Here is a 19,467-nt window from a genome sequence, read left to right as displayed (position 1 = left end):
GAGCCAAAGGGGCGGAGCTACATCCAGTTCTTATTATACATCCTGGTGAATCCTTGGGAAGTCACATGTTATGGGATTGTTCTACAGTAGTATGTTTACATGAAAATGGTATGGCCGGACTGAAAGCAAGAAGTGCCGTTTGTTAATGTCTCTTTTGAGAGTTCTTAATACAGTTCTTGTGATAGACACACTCCTCGTCTCCTCTCGATTTATTACACACAAACATGGTGTCAGAAGTAAATGACCAAGTCGAGTAGCTAAGTAACAGAAGAAGACATCAGCAACACAATGGCATCTGCAATACCACCACCGGGACAGATGAAATTGACCGGCGACCTCGCAAACAACTGGGACGAATTCAGGTCAGAGATTGAAGATTACATGCTGGCAACAACTCTGCAACGGGTGATGGGCAGTGAATGTCGACACATATATAAACACAACATGGGAATTTCAGCGGAGCAGGCGAAAGACGCCACAGCTATCCTTGACGCTTTGGAGGCACATTTCAAGCCAGCCGGGAACGTGATATTTGAAAGATACATCTTCGGCAACTGCAAGCAAGACGAGGGGGAACCCATCGATTGTAATGCGCTTAATAGAGAAGGCTGCATCCTATGAGTACGGGGACCTTAAAGAGGATTTGATAAGAGACAGACTGGTGCTCGGCGTGTGTGATGAGGCTGTGTGCCGTCGCCTGCTCAGAGAGAAAAAAAACTCACACTCGCATCAGCCAGAAAAATATGCCGGGCGGCAGAACTGACGGATATGAGTTTGAAAGCGATGACACATGACAGACCTCCGGAGACGGTGCATGCAGCAGACAGCCATCGGCTGCGGGCTGCAGCCAGGCAGACCCGCCATGACAGCTCTCAGAATCAGGCGTCTGGCGCGAGCGAAGGCCCAACATGCAGATTTTGTGGCAACATGCATAGGCGCGGACATGAACTTTTCCCTGCATATGGCAAGAACTGCCGCTATTGTGAAACAGCAAACCACTTTGCAAAAATGTGCATGAAGAGGGGCCAAACTACTAGACAGATAAACGCAGCAGATACTGAACACCCAGAGGATTTGAGCCCGTCCGACACAGAGGCACTCATATACACTGTACAGATCATTGGGGCAGTGCAGGGATGTGGAAATAAATGGTTTGTTAACATTAAGATGAGCGGGGGATCCCAGAGATTCCAGTTAGATTTAGGGGCGACCTGTGACGTAATGAGCATAAAAGATATGAGGAGACTGGCCCCCCAGGCAAAGCTATTACCAAGCCAAACCAGATTGGTTTTATTTTCAGGCCAGTCAATAAGATATCAGCATATTCAAACCAGAGTGTGTAGTGAGAGAAAAAACGCACAAGTTGAGCTTTGAGATAGTGAGGAGCAGTCAGAGATCCCTGCTGTAAGGTGACACCTGCGAGTGTCTAGGTTTGATGAACTTCACCATACCTGAGGACCTACTTATGGTTGGACATAGCAGCTCAGAGTTTCTAACTAGGCAGCATCTTATCAAAACCTATGATGACGTTTTAAATGCACCAGTTGAATTGCTGGGGAGGTTCATTAGACGAAGAGTTAGACAGAGATGTAGCTCTAGCACAGGCTTCTCCACGTAATATTCCATTCTCAATTAGACAAACATGAGAGAGATGGACATTTAGCCTCAGTGTCCGAACCAACCCGAGTGGATTAGCAACATGGTGATAGTCAGGCAGCCAGAGAAACTGAGGATTTGCATAGACCCCAAGTCACTAAATCTAGCTTTGAAGAGGTCCCACTACATAATGCCAACACTTCAGGATGTTTTATATAAACTGCCCAAGGCCCGTGTTTTCACTCTTGTAGATGCGTGTGATGCCTTCTTACAGTGTAAGCTAGATGAAGAAAGCAGTTACACAACCATATTTTGGACGCCCTGGGGCAGGAAATGCTGGTTAAAGCTGCCTTTCGGGGTATCGGTGGCCCCAGAGATATATCAGCGGAAACAGCATGACCTACTGGCAGGGCTCAAGGGCGTAGAACCCATTGCAGACGGTATACTGGTGGTGGGGTTTGGGGACACAGATGAGGAAGCCATGGAAGACCATGATAGGAAACTGCTAGAGCTCATGGACAGGTGCAGGGAGGTCAAGCTTAGACTGAGTCTAAAGAAACTACAGTTTAGGTCAAATTTCATGGACACATTTTGTCAGCAAAGGGGCTCGGGATGGATCCCGAGAAAGTCAGGGCTGTTCAGGATATGCCTCTCCCCACAGACGCCAAAGCAGTACAGAGACTGAGAGGCTTTGTGATCTACCTGGCGAAGTTTACCCCACACCTCTCGGACGTGTGTGAGCCACTACGTGGGCTGCTGGCATGACGCTGCAGTTGAAGAGATCAAGCATCTGGTCACAGCGGCCCCGATCCTGAGATACTACGATGTGACTAAGCCAGTCACCATCCAGAGTGATGCAAGTCAGAAAGTACTGGGCTGCTGCCTATTACAGGAGGGACAGCCAATAGGGTACGAATCAGAAATGTTGAAACACATTCATGCCAGCCACGTGGGAGGAGATGCTTGCTATAGGCAAGCGAGAGACATGCTGTACTGGCCGAACATGCACGGGGAAGTCAAGGACTACGTGAGCCAGTGCTCAGCTTGCAACAAATACTCACATGAGCAGCAGCGTGAAACAATGTTGTCACATGCACTCCCAACGCGGCCGTGGCAGATTGTGAGTATGGACTTGTTCAGGCAGGCAGGGAAAAACATTCTGCTTATTGCAGATCATTATTCATTCATTCATTATTCATTATTTTTGGGAAATGTTCCTCTTTGCAGCTCATTCAGCAGAGACCACAGTACTGAGATGCAAGGCCCAGTTTGCAAGGCACAGGCAGCCGGACCGGGTGATAACAGACTGTGGGCCCCACTTGGACTGCAAAACATTCAAAAGGTTTGCAAAGGAATGGGATTTTGAACACGTTAAGTCCTCACCCAGACATCTGAAATGTAATGGAAAAGCAGAGTCCACTGTGAAGATGGTGAAGAATCTGTATAAGAAGGCGGCCTGTGCAGGCAATGACCCATGGTTGGCTATTCTACAGTGGAGGAACACACCCACGGAGGGCATGTTCAGCAGCCCAGCACAGAGAGTAATGTCTCCTAGACTGAGGACCCCGCTCCCAGTAGCTGACACACTCCTGGAGCCGAGTGTGGTCACTGGGGTTCCAGACAAACTGCGGGTCAAACATCAAACAGCTAAGCTCTGCTACTACAGGTCAGCCAGGGACCTGCCTGAGCTGTGCATTGGCCAGGACATGAAGAATGAAGCCATTTCCTGGGGACAGGACGGGCTGGTGGAGAAGAGGAGTTTGCATGCAGCAGGTGGCTCCCAGATTGTACCTGGTGGATGTGGATGGAACATACTACCGGCAAACCCGGGTGGACCTGCAACCAGCATAGGTCGGGGGGACAGGGCGCCACCCCGAGCAGCAAAGCAGCCCGTCTGTCGAACAACCTAGTAGTCCACCCCGAAATGCAGTGGATAAGGTCGTGGACTGTGGCACAGGAAGTCAGGCTGCTAGGGCAGAGTGCACTTCACCAGCCCATGGGTGATTCCCCTCCTACATCAGGGCACAGGACGGCCAGCGGCAGGCTGGTGAAGGTGCCAAACAGACTGAACCTATAGACTGGACTCAATGCTTGGTCCAATTTTTGTTTTTTTATTGTGTGATGTAAAAAAAAAACCCAAAAAACTGGAGTAATGTGGAAACAACCTGGAATGTATTCTTTCATTTTTTTTTACTTAACTGCAACACAGTTAAACAATAAAGTGCAATAAGGGTTATCATGAGTTAAGCTGTTATCTAAAAAAGGGGAGATGCTATGGCATTGTTCTACAGTAGTAGTTTTCCCTCCCTGGTGTTTACATGAAAATGGTATGGCCCAACTGAAAGCAGGAAGTGCCGTTTGTTTATGTCTCTGTCGAGAGTTCTTAATACAGTTCTTGTGATAGACACACTCCTCGTCTCCTCTTGATTTATTACACACAAACATGGTGTCAGAAGTAAATGACCAAGTCGAGTAGCTAAATAACAGAAGAAGACATCAGCAACACAATGGCGTCTGCAATACCACCACCGGGATAGATGAAATTGACCGGCGACCTCGCAAACAACTGGGAAGAATTCAGGTCAGAGGTTGAAGATTACAAGCTGGCAACAAAACGCTTATTAGTTTTAGTCACATTTTAGTCATTTCTATATGTGATAGTTTTAGAAAACTCAAAAAAGTTTTAGTCAGTTTTAGTCGGCTTGGAAGGGCTCCGGGCGAAGGTGGTTTACAGCGAACCCCGCCCGGACCTCGCCCGGGGTGACTGTTGATCGGAGCAGACTGTCCTCAGTGCACCCCGACCATGTTGTGTCACCAGGACGAGGAGCGTAAATCGTCTTGAAACACGGACCAAGTCATTTTTAGGTTTTGATTGACAGATTACGCACACAATAAGCAGAAATGTCGTGCACTCTGAACGCCTGACAAACCACACACACACTGACATTTACGTCCATTCTCGTCTCGTCAACGAAAAATCACACGCGACTCGTCATGTTTCCGTCGTCAAACATGAGATGTTCATCTCGTCACCGTCTCGTTATCGTCATGAAAAAAAGGGGTGTCAACTAAATAATTTCGTCATCGTCATCGTTGACGAAAACAACACTGAACATAAAAGAGTCAACGACGATACAATCAGAGTTAAAAAGGGAATTTTAATATTAAATATTTTAATATTAAATATTCAGGTCAGGTTTTGTTTTTCCTTCTGTACAATGTCACTGAGTGTGTGTGTGTGTGTGTGTCACAGGTATCGTACACGAGAACGTGAAGATGGGTTCAGACGGAGAGAGCGACCAGGCGTCAGGGACGTCGTCTGATGAGGTCCAGAGTCCAGTCAGGGTCCGGATGAGGAACAACCACCATCGACGCATCTCTAATGAAGTGAATGAAGACACACACTCACACACGGACACACACACACTCACACACAGGCGCACACACAGGCGCACAGAGGATAGCACTGTGGTAGAGAGTCATCCACATGCTAGGAGGAGGACAGGACAGATTCCTGAGGGGGACACATGATGGGGGCGGGGGAGATCTTCTCTTCCTCCATCTTTTATAGGAGTGATGCATTGTGGGTACAGTGGCAGTTGTGTAGTTGTTTTGTATTTAAATGAAAGCAGTAAGCAACAGGTGGCGCTCTGCCCTCCACTCACTTTTCATATGCTGATGTTTACTGAAAGTCATTGAATTCACACACGTTCAGCTCTGACAGCCACCACTGCTGCGGGAGAGGGAACAGCATAGATTTGATACATTAAACAGAACGTTCTAAATACAATATTAATCTTCCTATATTAATATAAACCTATATTAATACAAACCTTCCTTCCTTCCTTTCCTCTGTGTTTCAGGACATAAACAAGCGTCTGTCTCTCCCGGCTGATATCAGACTACCTGAAGGATATTTGGAGAAGTTTGCGATGAACAGTCCGCCCTTCGACAAACCCATGAGTCGCAGACTACGACGAGCTTCACTGGTCAGTGCTGTGTGTGTGTGCGCGCGTGTGTGTGTCTTTTGATGTTGCTTTGTGGTAAAACAAAAGTAACTTGAACGTTCACTGAGAATATGGTTGACAAGGCCGTTATGTCACTGACACACACACATACACAGCTGTGTCTTATACAATGACTCAGCAGGAGATGAATGATGGACATGAATGTGTGAGACAGTGCTGGATTCACCCTGTCACTTCCTCAGTGAATATTAGTGACACTCCTATCATTAAGTACAAAAAAATGCACATTTTAAAAGCAAGCCACAAAAAAAACATTATACATTATTATACATACTCCTTTCATTGAGCAAAATCAAAGTCAAATCAAAGATTTTAACCCTTTAAATGCCAGGTTTCTGTCATGATGTCACCGTGTTTTCAGATTAAAAAACAGGAAATATGAATTATTTTCAATACACTACATACAAAGTGTATATTATAGCAGTCTGGGTTAGGTCAATGATTAGCAGCAACGCTTGTGATAGTGCCATCTAGTGTTTTTTCTCCATACCCCGAATGTGGCCAAAAACAACGCCATCTGGTGGAGAGTAGTAAAAATGATCACTTCCAAGACAAAAGCTCAGATTTACACCCAGATATAATAAAATGCATGAATGATGCTTCAATGGAAGTGAGTTAAAAAAAACTGCATTTCAATGGTTTTCAATGTGACATTTTTTGCACTTAACGCTGTGAGTGTAACACTTATTTATACACAGTGTATTTTTGAATTCAATCTTCCTAAGAGTTTTAGTTAGGGGCTTCTGTGGAGCCCTAAAGTGAGTGTGTATGAATGGGTGAATATGACTCATACTGTAGCGATCTTTAAGTGAACGCTGTGTGTGTGTGTGTGATGACGGAGCAGCGAGTCTCACTGAGCTGCTGCTGCTGAATAATTGATCGTGGATGGGCGACGGCCACGAGAGAAAATCGATACCAAACCAGGTTCTGTTGCAGTTGTTTTACTGTGTGATGCTGCACGTCTGCTGCTGCCTGACACCGGACACCGATTTCTTTAGTTACGCTAACAAATGTCACCAGGGCATGTGATCAATTTAATTATGTTACTCACTCACTTCAGCGTAGATGATTTGACCTCTGCTGGCGTCTGAGGTCATTTTCACACCTAACAGGGTAAGGGTTAGGCTAGACTCGCTACGATTGGTGTTTGCAACACTCAGTTACTTTCACACTTTAGTGCAGACTTTCTAAAACTGTGGAGCAGGGCACCCTGGGGGGGCGTAGAGACTTTCTTCAAGTTCTGGTTTTCCTAAGTTTAGCAGACGGGACCTTTGGTCTGGCGGAAACCCCGGACTCATTTTAGTGACAGATCTACACTGGTGACGAGGTTTGGATGATGGAGAAGAGAAAACTGTGCAATGTTTGGGAAAACTTGGGAAACTAACAACAAGCCATGGTTATAATTATTCATAAGTACAGGGGGGGATTTGTTGATGTATATTTGCAAAGAGAAATCTTTACATATTATTCTGTTTTTTTAGAACATAACATAATTATTCATAAGTCTGCTGTGTCATTACTACATCTCTGATGTTTATAACAAATCAAACATCGATCACGTTATGGTTATTTAAAAAGTGCATGTACCAAGACAACACAATGTTATGGGGGAGCGAGCTGACTGTGGCAAGATGGCCGCCAGTGCTGACGAGACATCTGGCCCCGCCTATCGCCCTGTCAGCTGAGATTGGCACAGCGCCCCCTGTGACTGTGGAGGATAAAGTGGTAGAACATGGATGAATGGTTTCATCATCAGCACTGAGTCTAAATAAACAAATAAATAAATATGCTCAGTGATATTTCACTGTTTCCTCTCCTCTCCTCTCCTCTCCTCTCCTCTCCTCTCTCTAGTCTGAGATCGGCTTTGGGAAACTGGAGACCTACATCAAACTGGACAAACTTGGAGAGGTGAGAGAATCAAATTGAAATATTTGACCTGTTTAATATAACGATAATATAACTGATAAAAAAAGTGCCAATTTAAGTTTAAACTAAAGTTTTAGTGGCCTTGTAAACAAACATTTACAGTAAATGCTGCCTTCAAATGTTTTATTTTGTAAAGCTGGGTTTATCCACAAAGTGACCACACGAGGCAGCAGTGGACCAGTAGCTCCTGTCCCCCCGTGAGCTAAAAACAAATATTTTTCTTTATGGGGTTTGGTGTGAGACAGTGAGTGGTTTCTAAATTTTGGATGGTGTACGTTAAAAGAACCTTTCATGTCTTATTGTGTTTGAACTGTCCCTTTAAATCCCTAAAACGTCTCAGATTAGCTGTAATCTGTTGTGTTCCCTCTGTCTCTGCAGGGAACCTACGCCACAGTGTTCAAGGGTCGCAGCAAGTTAACGGACAATTTAGTGGCTTTGAAGGAAATCAGGCTGGAGCACGAGGAGGGCGCCCCCTGTACGGCCATCAGAGAAGGTGTGTGTGCGTGTGTGTGAACAGTGAGGGGAGGTCCTTATGTGTCTGACTCTGTGTCCTCTGCGTCCTCTGTGTCTCCTTCCTCTAGTGTCTCTCCTGAAAGACTTGAAACACGCCAACATCGTCACGCTTCATGACATCATCCACACGGACAAGTGTCTCACACTGGTGTTTGAGTACCTGGTGAGGACATGTGTGTGTGTGTGTGTGTGTGCGTGTGCGTGCGTGTGAGTTAATGGAATTATTAATAAAATCCTTTTCTTGTCTCCTCTTCCTCCTCTTCTTCTTCTTCTTCAGGAAAAAGACTTGAAACAGTACATGGACGACTGTGGCAGCATCATGAGTGTTCACAACGTCAAGGTAATCTGGGTCATTTTGAGGGGGAGGGGCTTATTAAATGATGTCATGTTTTATTTAAAACATACACCAATAGAGACAGAGTCATGTGACTGTTGTTTCTGTCGCAGATCTTTCTGTTCCAGCTGTTACGAGGTCTGGCGTACTGTCACCGCAGGAAAGTCCTGCACCGAGACCTGAAACCTCAGAACCTGCTCATCAACGACCGAGGAGAACTCAAACTGGCTGACTTTGGTACTGCAGCTAAACACACTTCCCACGGCTCTTTGAAGTCCTTGTAATTTTGTGAATTTAAACAAAACCAAGGTCCTTGAAAGTTTTTGAAAATCTCCAGTTTGTTGTAAAAGTAGCGATAAATGTTTGTGTGAGTGGCGGCCATCTTGGAATGCCATATTCTTGGCTTGGTGAGGTTGCTCTGACTTCAACGGAAGTCGGAACGAAATACTACGACTGATTTACTGTGAACTAAATACTAGGACTGATTTACTGCGAACTAAATACTACAACTGATGTGCTGCTAACTAAATAGTATGACTGATTTACTGTGAACTAAATACTACGACTGATTTACTAACTAAATACTACAACTGATGTGCTGCAAGCTGCTAACTACTGAACGATTTTACTGCAAACTAAATACTACTGATTTACTCTAACGATTTACTGAACTAAATACTACGATTTACTAAATACTACGGATTTTAACTAAATACTACTACTGTTTTACTAACTAAATACTGATGATTTACTAACTAAATACTACTGATTTACTTAGTACTGATTTACTGCAAACTAAATACTACGACTGATTTACTGCGAACTAAATACTACGACTGATTTACTGCGAACTAAATACTACGACTGATTTATTTACTACTACCTACGAAACTAAATACTGATTTAAGAATTTACTGCAAAAATACTACGACTGATGATTTACTGAAACTAAATACTTGACTGCGACTTTGGACTGGATTTAACGACTGCTGATGCAAACTAAATACTACGACTGATTTACTGCGAACTACTACCACAGACGTGAAATTAGCTGTAAAAGAGTTGGAAAATTCTGACTTCTTACCACAACACTGCCCCCTGCAGGTGGATGATTGTTGGTCCGATCTCTGTAAATGTTTAACTCATTATTGTTTTGCTTTATATTTTCATAGTTTTTGGTTCATAATGATTTAAAGATGTTGGATTTCAGGTTTGGCTCGAGCGAAGTCTGTTCCCACCAAAACGTACTCAAATGAAGTCGTGACGCTGTGGTACCGCCCACCTGATGTTCTGCTGGGCTCCACCGAGTACTCCACGCCCATCGACATGTGGTGAGAAAACACACAAACTCAACACAGAAAACACACGTTCACTTTTACTGTAAGAAAAAGATGAAAACATGAATTTCTTTCTTCACTTGTTTATTGTGTTTTTATTGCGACGCGTGAGTGTTCTTTGATGCTGCAGCTGTTTCTGTACTGGTGAGAACCACCAGGGGGCAGTATAAGGATATTCCTTGTTCTGTGTGGATTTAAAGTGACAGTGTTTTTCCTTAGCCGAGTAAACAGACTATTTTATATGATTTATTTAGTGATGTTTTCCTGTGTTTGTGTGTGCAGGGGTGTGGGATGTATCTTTTATGAAATGATCACAGGCAGACCGTTGTTCCCCGGATCGACTGTGGAGGATGAACTTCACCTCATATTCCGCATCCTTGGTAAGACAACACCATTGTGTATGTGTGTGTTCTTAGTCCTTAATGTACAGACGAGGACGAGGACGAGGATTGTGACGAGGATGAGGATTGTGACGAGGGTGAGGATGATGGCCAAAAATGAGCTGCAGCTTTAATAACGTTGAGGCTTCTGTACATTTGTTGTCTCACTCATTTTACCACCGAAGAACAAGTCTCACAAACTGGTCAGGTCTGTGGTTCTCAAACTGTGGTACATGAGCTCCATCTGGTGGACAATCACAAACACTGTTTTACTGTTTATGTGATCAGAGAAAATGAAAGAACTCATAATAAACTGTCCTCATGAATGCAAGTCAATGCAGAGTCATACAGAGAATAACTGTACAAACACAAGTATACAGTATATATGTATACATATATATGTATATGTGCTCTACATAGACTCCTCCTCCTTTTCTTGAACAGGGACTCCTACAGAAGAAACTTGGCTCGGCGTCACCACCAACGATGAGTTTAAAACGTACAATTTCCCTCAGTACAAAGCAGAACCTCTCGTTAACCACGCCCCCAGGTGTGTGTGTGTGTGTGTGTCTGTGTGTGTAATATGAGGAGATGCAGGATTTATAAGTCGAGTGTTTCAACATTCCACTTTGTTTCTCTCACAGAATCGACAGCGACGGTCACGACCTTCTGTCGATGCTTCTCCAGGTAAAAGAAATCCTTGAAAGTTTGTGAATTTGGAAAAAAATGTCAAGGCCCTTGTTAAACCACTCACTTTCCCACACACACACACACACACTCACTCTCCCACACCAAAGCTCATAGAGAAAATCAGTGATTTTTGCTGCTGCTCCTCTGCTGCCTCGTGTGGTCACTTTGTGTCACTGAGGTCAATCTGAACGTTGCATTTCAAACAGTGAAGAGACAAAATAAGACATTTGAACTTAGTGATGGAGGCAGCAGTGTGTGTGTGTGTGTGTGTGTGTTTTACAAACTTCAGTTTACACAAGGAAGTCTTTTTATTTGTGAGCAAAAAGTCTGAAATGTCCCTTTCATTTCTGTTCAACTCCTTTTTTTTTGTAGTTTGAGGCAAAAAAGCGAGTTTCAGCCGAGGACGCACAGAAACACTCGTACTTCAGGACTCTGGGAGACCAGGTCCAGACGCTGGCCGACAGTGAGTACACACACGCACACTGAATGTGGGCGTGGTCTATAATGTGTGACTGTTTGCTTGATGCCACCTCTCTCACACACACACACACACACACACACTGAATGTGGGCGTGGTCAATAACATGTGACTGTGCTTGCAGCTGCCTCCTTGTTCTCAGTCAAAGGCGTGGAGCTGCACAAAGACCCGGGGAAGAGATCGTCCGTTTATCCAGAGTCAAGTAAGTAAAGAATAAAATACACTGAGATCAGTGAGAGTCAGCCGCTCTTATTTTGAAGGACAGAAAGGAAGTGGTGATGTAGAATAACAACAAAAAGACAAAAGATCAAGTAAAACATTATTGTAGTTTCTTCTTCTTCTTCTTCTTTGGTTTTAAAGGAAGTTCACTTTACAACAAAGATTTCAGATTAAACGGAAAATAAAAATATAAAATGAGAAGTTTGAAGACGTGAACAATATCATCAAATGTGTCTTTCTGCTGATAAACTGTCCACTTGTCTTTCTCTCTTTTTCCTCCTCATGCTTCTTTTCCTTATTCCCGTCTTCCACCTTTGTGAAAACCTACTCCTCCTCACAACACTCCAATACTTCCCTGACCTCTGACCTCCTCCTCCCTGACTCCTGACCTCCTTTTCCCTGACCTCCTCCGAACTCCTCCTCCCTGACCCATGACCTGCTTCTCCCTGACCTCTGACCTCCCCTGTACAAAGTGCTGGTCCATAAGTTAGGCTCTGCTCCCTCACAGTTCTTCCAGAGAGAATCAGCCAATCACAGACCTCAGAGTCACAGTCTGTCGTCCACCTCTACTGGCTGAGTGTGTGAGTGTCACCTACCACTCTGTCTGTTTAACCTTTAACCTCTCTATCTGTCTCTCTGCCTGTCTCTCTCTCTCTGCTCTGTCTCTCTCTGTCTGCCTGTCTCTGTCTCTCTGCCTGTCTCTCTTTCTCTGCCTATCTGTCTGTCTGCCTGTCTCTCTCTCTCTCTTGTATAAACTGGAGTAGAAAACAAAATCATTGTGGTACTTTTTTTATTTCCAGTTCTCTTCAGGTTCTTGCAGCGAGAGCTGTAGCCTGTAAGTCCTGGTCTGGTTTGGTTTTGATGTTGCAGTGTGTTACAGTTCCTGTTTAGCATGACTCAGCAGTTGTGACCGTCACAGGGACACAGGAACACTCACTCATGAAGATGATTGACAGCTTTGATTGTGTGTCTGTGTGTGCGGGTATTACTAATGTGGGGACCTAAAACCGTTCACACAGTCACATTATAGGGACTTGTCTTGTTGTGGGGACAAAAATCAAGTCCCCACAACGTAAATGACTACATTTTAAGGTAAAGATCTGTTTTAAGGTTAGGCTGAGGTTAGGATTAGGATTAGGCCAGTAGTAATTGTGGTTATGGTTAGAGTAAGTCTCCAGGAAATGAATGTAAGTCAATGCAATGTCCCCTCAAGTCATGAATGTCCAACGTGTGTGTGTGTGTGTGTGTGTGTGTGTGTTTTTGCAGATGTGGAGTTTTGTGTTTTTATAAATCTAATCTAAAGTATTTCTCTGTGTTTCAGCTCAGGGGAAGAGCAGGAGACAGAGTGTGTTGTTTTAGACGCTGAGGACAGGAGGACACATGGAGTTGGCCCCGCCCCCCGTGACACACATTCACTGACCCTGAGACACTGAAGGAGTGATAAACACTGAAAAAGACAGTAAAAACACACACACACACACCTAAGGCTGAAGAATTCATACTTTATTAAAGATATAAATTAAAAAGACTTTATAGACGGAAAAACGTGAAAACTTTGGAGATTGTCCCACGTCGCTGCCGCCGCCGCTGCTGCTATTACCACCACTGAACAGGAGAGGGCAGCAATTAAGGAAGTGATTGAACTCAAACAGAAGTGAGAGGATGAAGGAGTGAACGCAGACGAAGAGAAACACACGACTCTGAAGGTGAAGGTTTTTTTGTTGTTCATTAAGAGACACACACACACACACACTCTGATAGTTCAGTTCTTTGAAGTGTGTAAAAAGTAAACTCATCTGAAATGTAATTGTGTAGTGAAACAGTTAAATTCACTCACACAGGATTTTTTAGCCATTCAACAAAAATCTAAGGTAATAAAATCTACGTCAGCTGAAGTCTACAATATCTTGTTCACGACCTTTCCAACAAGAAACTGAAGTTTGTAAACCACACACACACACACACATACACACACACACACACACACACACACACAAACAAACACACACTCTCCCACATCAAAGTCCATAGAGAAAATCAGTGATTTTAACATCACACACAGGAGTAGTTGATCCACTGAGTTCAAATGTCTTATTTTGTCACTTCAGTGTTTGAGATCCAACCTTCAGATTGACCTCAGTGACACAAAGTGACCACACGAGGCAGCAGAGGACCAGCAGCTCAAATCACTGATTTTTTTCTGAGATTTGGTGTGGGGGGGTGAAGCTTGAGTTTCCTGTCAGAAAAGGAAGTCTCATACTGAAACAAAGAGGCTGCAGCCATGTTTCCTTCATGTCTCACACTGCACTGAAAACACTGAACTGTCCCTTTAAGTGTGTGTTGCTCATAAGAGTTTACAAAGAAAAGGTTTAGCACCTTATTGTCCACTGGTGATCAGGGTGATCGTCATGACCTTGTGACCTCATCAGGGTGTCCAAGCTCGGACCAAAATAATTGACCAAAAGAACATGTCATCATCTGTCACACTCTCTCACATACACACACACTCTCACATACACACGCGTCCTCTTTGCACCTGTTTTACCTCTTCACATCAATCATTAGCCCCGCCTCCTTGTGCCCAGCTCCACCTGTGTTTCTTTTTTCTTTTTCTAAATCTGTGATGAATCCAGATAAGGATCATGTGACTGCCGGACGTGTTGCACATTCCCTCGAGCTCAGGACTTAATGCTAGTGTCGTGTTATGAGCGCCCCACCCCTTCCTCCTCAGACTCCTCCCCCGTGTAGAGTAAATGGTTTGTCGGTTTATTGTCGAGTAAACTCTGTTCTGCGAGGCTCTAAAACACTGACAGACGAGTAAACTCTGTTCTGCGAGGCTCTAAAACACTGACAGACGAGTAAACTATGTTCTGCGAGGCTCTGAAACACTGACAGACGAGTAAACTATGTTCGGCGAGTCTCTAAAACACTGACAGACAAGTAAGCTCTGTTCTGTGAGGCTCTAAAATACTGACAGACGAGTAAACTGTGTTCTTGCAGGGATGACACTGACGAGTAAACTCTGTTCTGTGAGGTTTTGAAACACTGACAAACGGGTAAACTATGTTCTGTGAGGCTCTAAAACACTGACAGACGAACTGTTCGGCTAGGCTCTAAAACACTGACAGACGAGTAAACTCTGTTCTGTGAGGCTCTGAAACACTGACAGATGAGTAAGCTGTAGGCTCTAAAACACTGACAGACGAGTAAACTGTGTTCTCGAGGCTCTAAAACACTGTTCGGCAAGGCTTTAAACACTGACAGACTAAACTCTGTTCTGCAAGGCTCTAAAACACTGACAGACGAGTAAACTGTGTTCTGCGAGGCTCTAAAACACTGACAGGCAGTAAACTGTGTTCTGCGAGGCTCTAAAACTGACAGATGAGTAAACTCTGTTCTGCAGGCTCTAAAACACTGACTAAACTGTTCTTTGACTAAACTGTAAAAACACTGACAGACTCTGTTCTGTGAGGCTCTAAAATACTGACAGACGAGTAAACTGAAAACACTGACAGAAGTAAACTGTGTTCTGAGGCTCTAAAACACTGTAAGTAAACTGTGTTCTGAGGCTCTAAAACACTGACAGATAAGTAAACTGTGTTCTGCGAGGCTTTAAAACACTGACAGACAATTAAACTCTGTTTCGCAAGGCTCTAAAACACTGACAGACGAGTAAACTCTGTTCGGCGAGGCTCTAAAACACTGACAGGGGCGTGGTTTTGCTCACACCAACATAAACCTGTAACATTCCCTTGGCTAGTACGTAAAAGAGACTTTAGATGAAACACTGCCGCTGTGGCCGGCATCAGGAGCAGATGGTTTGGGCGACAAAAAACTCAAACCTCCTGAGGATTCAGCAGCAGGACGCAGACACTTCGTCGTCTCATGTTGCGACTGCCAAATACAACAGGACCAAAAAGTCGATCCTCCAACACAGGTGTCCATTTAAGCACACGACTGTTACGCTGCTTTCACACCAAATGTGAATTTTGGTGTTGCAGTGAGTCATTCGAGCCACAGGAACCGCCACCGCCATCGACCAACCATTTGCCGCGCTTGGCCAGGTACCTGTCGTCGAGCTCCAGGTGCTCATTCACACAATTTACGACACAGAGTCTGTGTCTACTCGCGTACATTCGTTCTCTTTGTATGTAAATGCTACATGCCATCGTCTACCAGGCGAGGGCAGCAGCATGGTCAGTTCAGTCCAGTTTATTCTTCAGGTGAACACCCAGGTTTAAACTCAGTTTAAAGTATGCGATGTCCAGCGCTCCCATGTCGTTACAAAATGTGCAAAAATAATCCTGCAATGCGTCACACGCCATAAAACACACAAATCAGCTGACATGTACTGTATCAAAGAGACGACTGGGCGGCGGTCAGAAAGACAGAGTGTGACTGGATATGTAGCATGTACATAGACAAGCCCTCACTCTGTATATAAACATGTACAGGTTTGATACAACTGTTCACATTCTGGCTCTTTTTCTTAAATCATTTCTTTATTGAAATCATAGCAATATTTTCTGTAATCAATAAATAGCCAAGGTAAAAGGATGATTAGCATTTTATTTAGCGAAGGGATAATGACTGTGAATGATGAAACTGTGAGACTTGACTTAACTGATGATGATGATGACAGGTTATTGTTATTATTATTTTATGTTTTTACGCTGTTTTTTGCTTTTAAACATGCTGGATCCAAAAGCTGGAGTGTATCACGATGCAAAAGAGTACGAGGCATGTGTGTGGGTGTGGGTGTGTGTCTGCGTGTGTGTGTGTGTGTGTGTATGTGTGTGTGGGGGCTGTTTGAGCACAGACCTTCAGAAGTTAATAGGATGTTAACACCAAATAAAAAAAAAATTCTTTAGGTCCTTTTGTCTCATAATTGTTTTTATTTTTCATATTCATGAAAATTCATATTCCTAAATGTTATTGCGTTAAAGGCCCAGTGAGAGTGCAGATTGCAAACAATTATACAGTTCTAACTATACATATATCTGAATATCATCAGCATAACAATGTTACTCAATCCTTGTTACAATGGTGTTAAAAAGCTAATTCTACAGTTTAAAAAATGAATAATCACTCGTTTATAAATGTTAACGTGAACGTTTTAGGCGTCAAAATGAAGGTTCACTTTAAGGTGCACTTTTTGCCTTTACTTTAGCAGATTAAATCATACCAAACCTGTAATGTTGTAAATTTGTTACATGCCTATAATCTTTATATGTTTTGGACTATATATAAATAAATACAATACAATTCATGTCAGATAGAAATGATTTAAAAAGATGATAAAATCGGTTTTTGGTGCTTCGATAGACATATCAGTATATCATCAGCATATCGGTGGTACTTTTAAGTTCATGCCTCGATAAAAAAGACACTAGTTGTAAAGTTTTAATCTTTTAGAGATTGTTTGGGTGAGACTCTCTGGCTCTTGTTGACAGTGGCAACAGTCGTCTCGCCCTCAGACGTCTGCGGGTCGGATGTCCTCGGGTTCCGTCCACACAAGATGGCCGCTACGGCATATCCTCGAAACTAAGAATAGAAACACATGCAAACATACATGTGGTTAATAAGTTGTACTTGACAATATTTGTCTGTCTGTTTTTGGATTAAGGGTGGGATTACCTGTCTGTTCATGAATATGTATATGATGGGGTTGTAGACGGTGCTGCTCTTAGCCAGATAAACAGGTACAGTGGCGAGAACCGGATCGACGTGCAGACTGGAGTCGACGACGACCGCTAACGCCATGGAGGCGTACGGCAGCCAAGTGACCAGGAAGGCAAACACCATCACCACCACCATACGAGCCACCTGCATCTCCGCGCGGTTTGTGCTTCCAGCCTCGGACACCTGAAGTTTAGTTACCTAGGAGACCAAGGTGCAAAAACTGAGGACTGAGGATCTGGAAGTCCACAGAAGGAGGAGTGGGCCACTCACCTGACGAAGCGTCCACAGTAGACGCGAGTACGACGCCATGATGATGGAGAAGGGCACCGCAAAGCAAAAGGAAAAGTAAATGACGATGTACGACATGTTGCCGACGTCGCGGCTGTACCAGTTGGGGGCGCAGGAAGTCTTTATGCCCTCCAGCTCGTAACTTCCCCAACCGAAGAGCGGCGGAGTGTTCCACACAAAAGACCACACCCAGGAAAGAACCACGGCGGCGACGGCGTGTCTGAGGACCACACACACACACACAGAGGAGGGTGTGAGGGATTGACAGGAAGCGGTTCTGGTCCCTGCTGGTTCATTCGTTACCTGGTCTGGAACAGAACGGCTCCCATGGGATAACACACCACGATGTAGCGTTCCACAGAAATGATCATGATTGTGCACAGACTCGTGATACCTGCGAGAAAAGAGAAGACGTAATAATCAATAAAAAAAAAAAACAGCTAGTTAACAGGTTACTAGTTACTTATTTTATGGTTTATTGTATCACTGTATATATTATTTTACTTGACCACATTTGTCTAGTTCTTGATATCTTGATAATCCATCATGATGTTTCAGTTAAAAATTACATTACAGAGTAAAAGAGTTTGTTTTGATATCTAAATACAGTATATATGTATATATACACACATATATGTAAATATAGGATAGTTCAAAATGTAAAATACTTCAAAAGATAAAATAAAAAAACATTTATGATGCAAAATGAATCTGTAAATAACAATAGACAGAAATACATTAAATCAACACTAGACAAGCTTATACACACACATATATATGTATATATACATGTATATACACTGCCTGGCCAAAAAAGAAAGTTGTCACCTAAAAAAAGGGTCACATGGTTGGAGCGCCTTTAGCTTTGATGACTCACTCATTCACTGTGGCATTGTTTCCATAAGCTACTGCAATGTCACAAGATTTATTTCCGTCCAGTGTTGCATTGATTTTTCACCAAGATCTTGTATTGATGATGGGAGAGTCGGGCCACTGAGCAAAGCCTTCTCCAGCACATCCCAAAGATTCTCAATGGGGTTAAGACTGGACTCTGTGGCCAATCCATGTCTCATGCTCCCTGAACCACTCTTTCACAATTTGAGCCTGATGAATCCTGGCATTGTCATCTAGGAATATGCCCATGTCATCAGGGAAGAAAGAATGTATTGATGGAATAATGTGGTTATTCATTATATTCAGGTAGTCAGCTGACATAATGTTGCTGAACCTAGACCTGACCAACTGCAGCAACCCCTTATCTGTTTGCTTAGTTAAATCCAGGTGGCAACTTTCTGTTGTTTTTTCTGTCTGTCAAATTCTGTGATCATTGGAATTTATGTACATACACATATATATATATATATACATATACATATATATATATGTATATATATATGTATATACATATATATATATATATATATATACATATACATATACATATATATATGTATATGTATATATGTATATACATATATATATATATATATATATATGTATATATATATATACGTATATATAAATACTTGGGTGATGTGCGACCCATCACATAATAAACAGTGTAGACAGGAAGTTGCTCACAGAAGACATAAATCACACAGTGCATCTTTAACGTGGCCTCACCAAAGAAGGCGACGGCGAAGCCCTCCAACACGCAGCCCACTCGTCCCAGGCCGAAGTGTCCCGTGGCGGTGGTGACGGTGGTGGGCAGGCCTCCGAACACGGCACAGCCCAGGTCACACACGGCCAGGTTGACCAGGGCGTAGCTGAGCGGCTGCCTCAGCTGCCGGTGTCTCACCGTCACCGCGATCACCAGCACGTTGAGGGCGATTCCCGCCACAGAGAGTGCCCCCATGATGGCGGCCAGAGCGGTGTAAACGCCCCGAGAGAGGAGCAGAGGCGGCGCGGCCTCAGCGGAGCCGTTTCCAACTGTCTCCATGAGGTGTGTGGGAGAGGACTGAAACACCTGACAGAAGGACGAAGGCTCCACACACAT

The 19,467-nt window shown here is 43.7% G+C and overlaps 2 protein-coding genes across 14 annotated transcripts in view; one reads left to right on the top strand and one right to left on the bottom strand.

Annotated features, from left to right (window-relative positions):
- The window catches only part of LOC122777280 (cyclin-dependent kinase 17-like), a 33,879-nt gene extending 20,483 nt beyond the window's left edge, over window positions 1–13,396 (top strand). For 9 of the 13 annotated variants that reach the window (XM_044038423.1, XM_044038417.1, XM_044038419.1 and 6 more), the window contains 15 exons: window positions 4,850–4,983; window positions 5,460–5,585; window positions 7,476–7,532; window positions 7,929–8,043; window positions 8,132–8,226; window positions 8,341–8,403; window positions 8,511–8,634; window positions 9,608–9,728; window positions 10,017–10,114; window positions 10,559–10,664; window positions 10,759–10,801; window positions 11,177–11,267; window positions 11,407–11,484; window positions 11,975–12,082; window positions 12,823–13,396. In XM_044038423.1, the coding sequence (XP_043894358.1) occupies window positions 4,850–4,983; window positions 5,460–5,585; window positions 7,476–7,532; window positions 7,929–8,043; window positions 8,132–8,226; window positions 8,341–8,403; window positions 8,511–8,634; window positions 9,608–9,728; window positions 10,017–10,114; window positions 10,559–10,664; window positions 10,759–10,801; window positions 11,177–11,267; window positions 11,407–11,484; window positions 11,975–12,078 (1,355 nt within the window). In that variant the 3' untranslated portion in view covers window positions 12,079–12,082; window positions 12,823–13,396. Of the gene's footprint in view, window positions 1–4,849; window positions 4,984–5,459; window positions 5,586–7,475; window positions 7,533–7,928; window positions 8,044–8,131; window positions 8,227–8,340; window positions 8,404–8,510; window positions 8,635–9,607; window positions 9,729–10,016; window positions 10,115–10,558; window positions 10,665–10,758; window positions 10,802–11,176; window positions 11,268–11,406; window positions 11,485–11,974; window positions 12,083–12,301; window positions 12,337–12,822 lie in introns of all 13 variants that reach the window. The other 4 variants (XM_044038422.1, XM_044038414.1, XM_044038412.1 and 1 more) reach the window with 3 other exon arrangements.
- Window positions 13,397–16,433: 3,037 nt separating this feature from the next.
- Window positions 16,434–19,467, bottom strand: parapinopsina (parapinopsin a). The gene is made up of 5 exons (XM_044037655.1): window positions 19,095–19,467; window positions 17,775–17,865; window positions 17,454–17,691; window positions 17,139–17,381; window positions 16,434–17,045 (listed from the first exon to the last, which is right to left on the bottom strand). The coding sequence occupies exons 1-5, from the start codon at window positions 19,465–19,467 to the stop codon at window positions 16,905–16,907; spliced, it is 1,086 nt and encodes a 361-aa protein (XP_043893590.1). The 3' UTR covers window positions 16,434–16,904.

This window comes from Solea senegalensis, linkage group LG11 (assembly GCF_019176455.1).
Source record: "Solea senegalensis isolate Sse05_10M linkage group LG11, IFAPA_SoseM_1, whole genome shotgun sequence".
Taxonomy (NCBI): domain Eukaryota; kingdom Metazoa; phylum Chordata; class Actinopteri; order Pleuronectiformes; family Soleidae; genus Solea; species Solea senegalensis.
The sequence above is the reverse complement of the archived record's forward strand: the minus strand, read 5'-3'. Positions and strand labels throughout refer to the sequence as shown.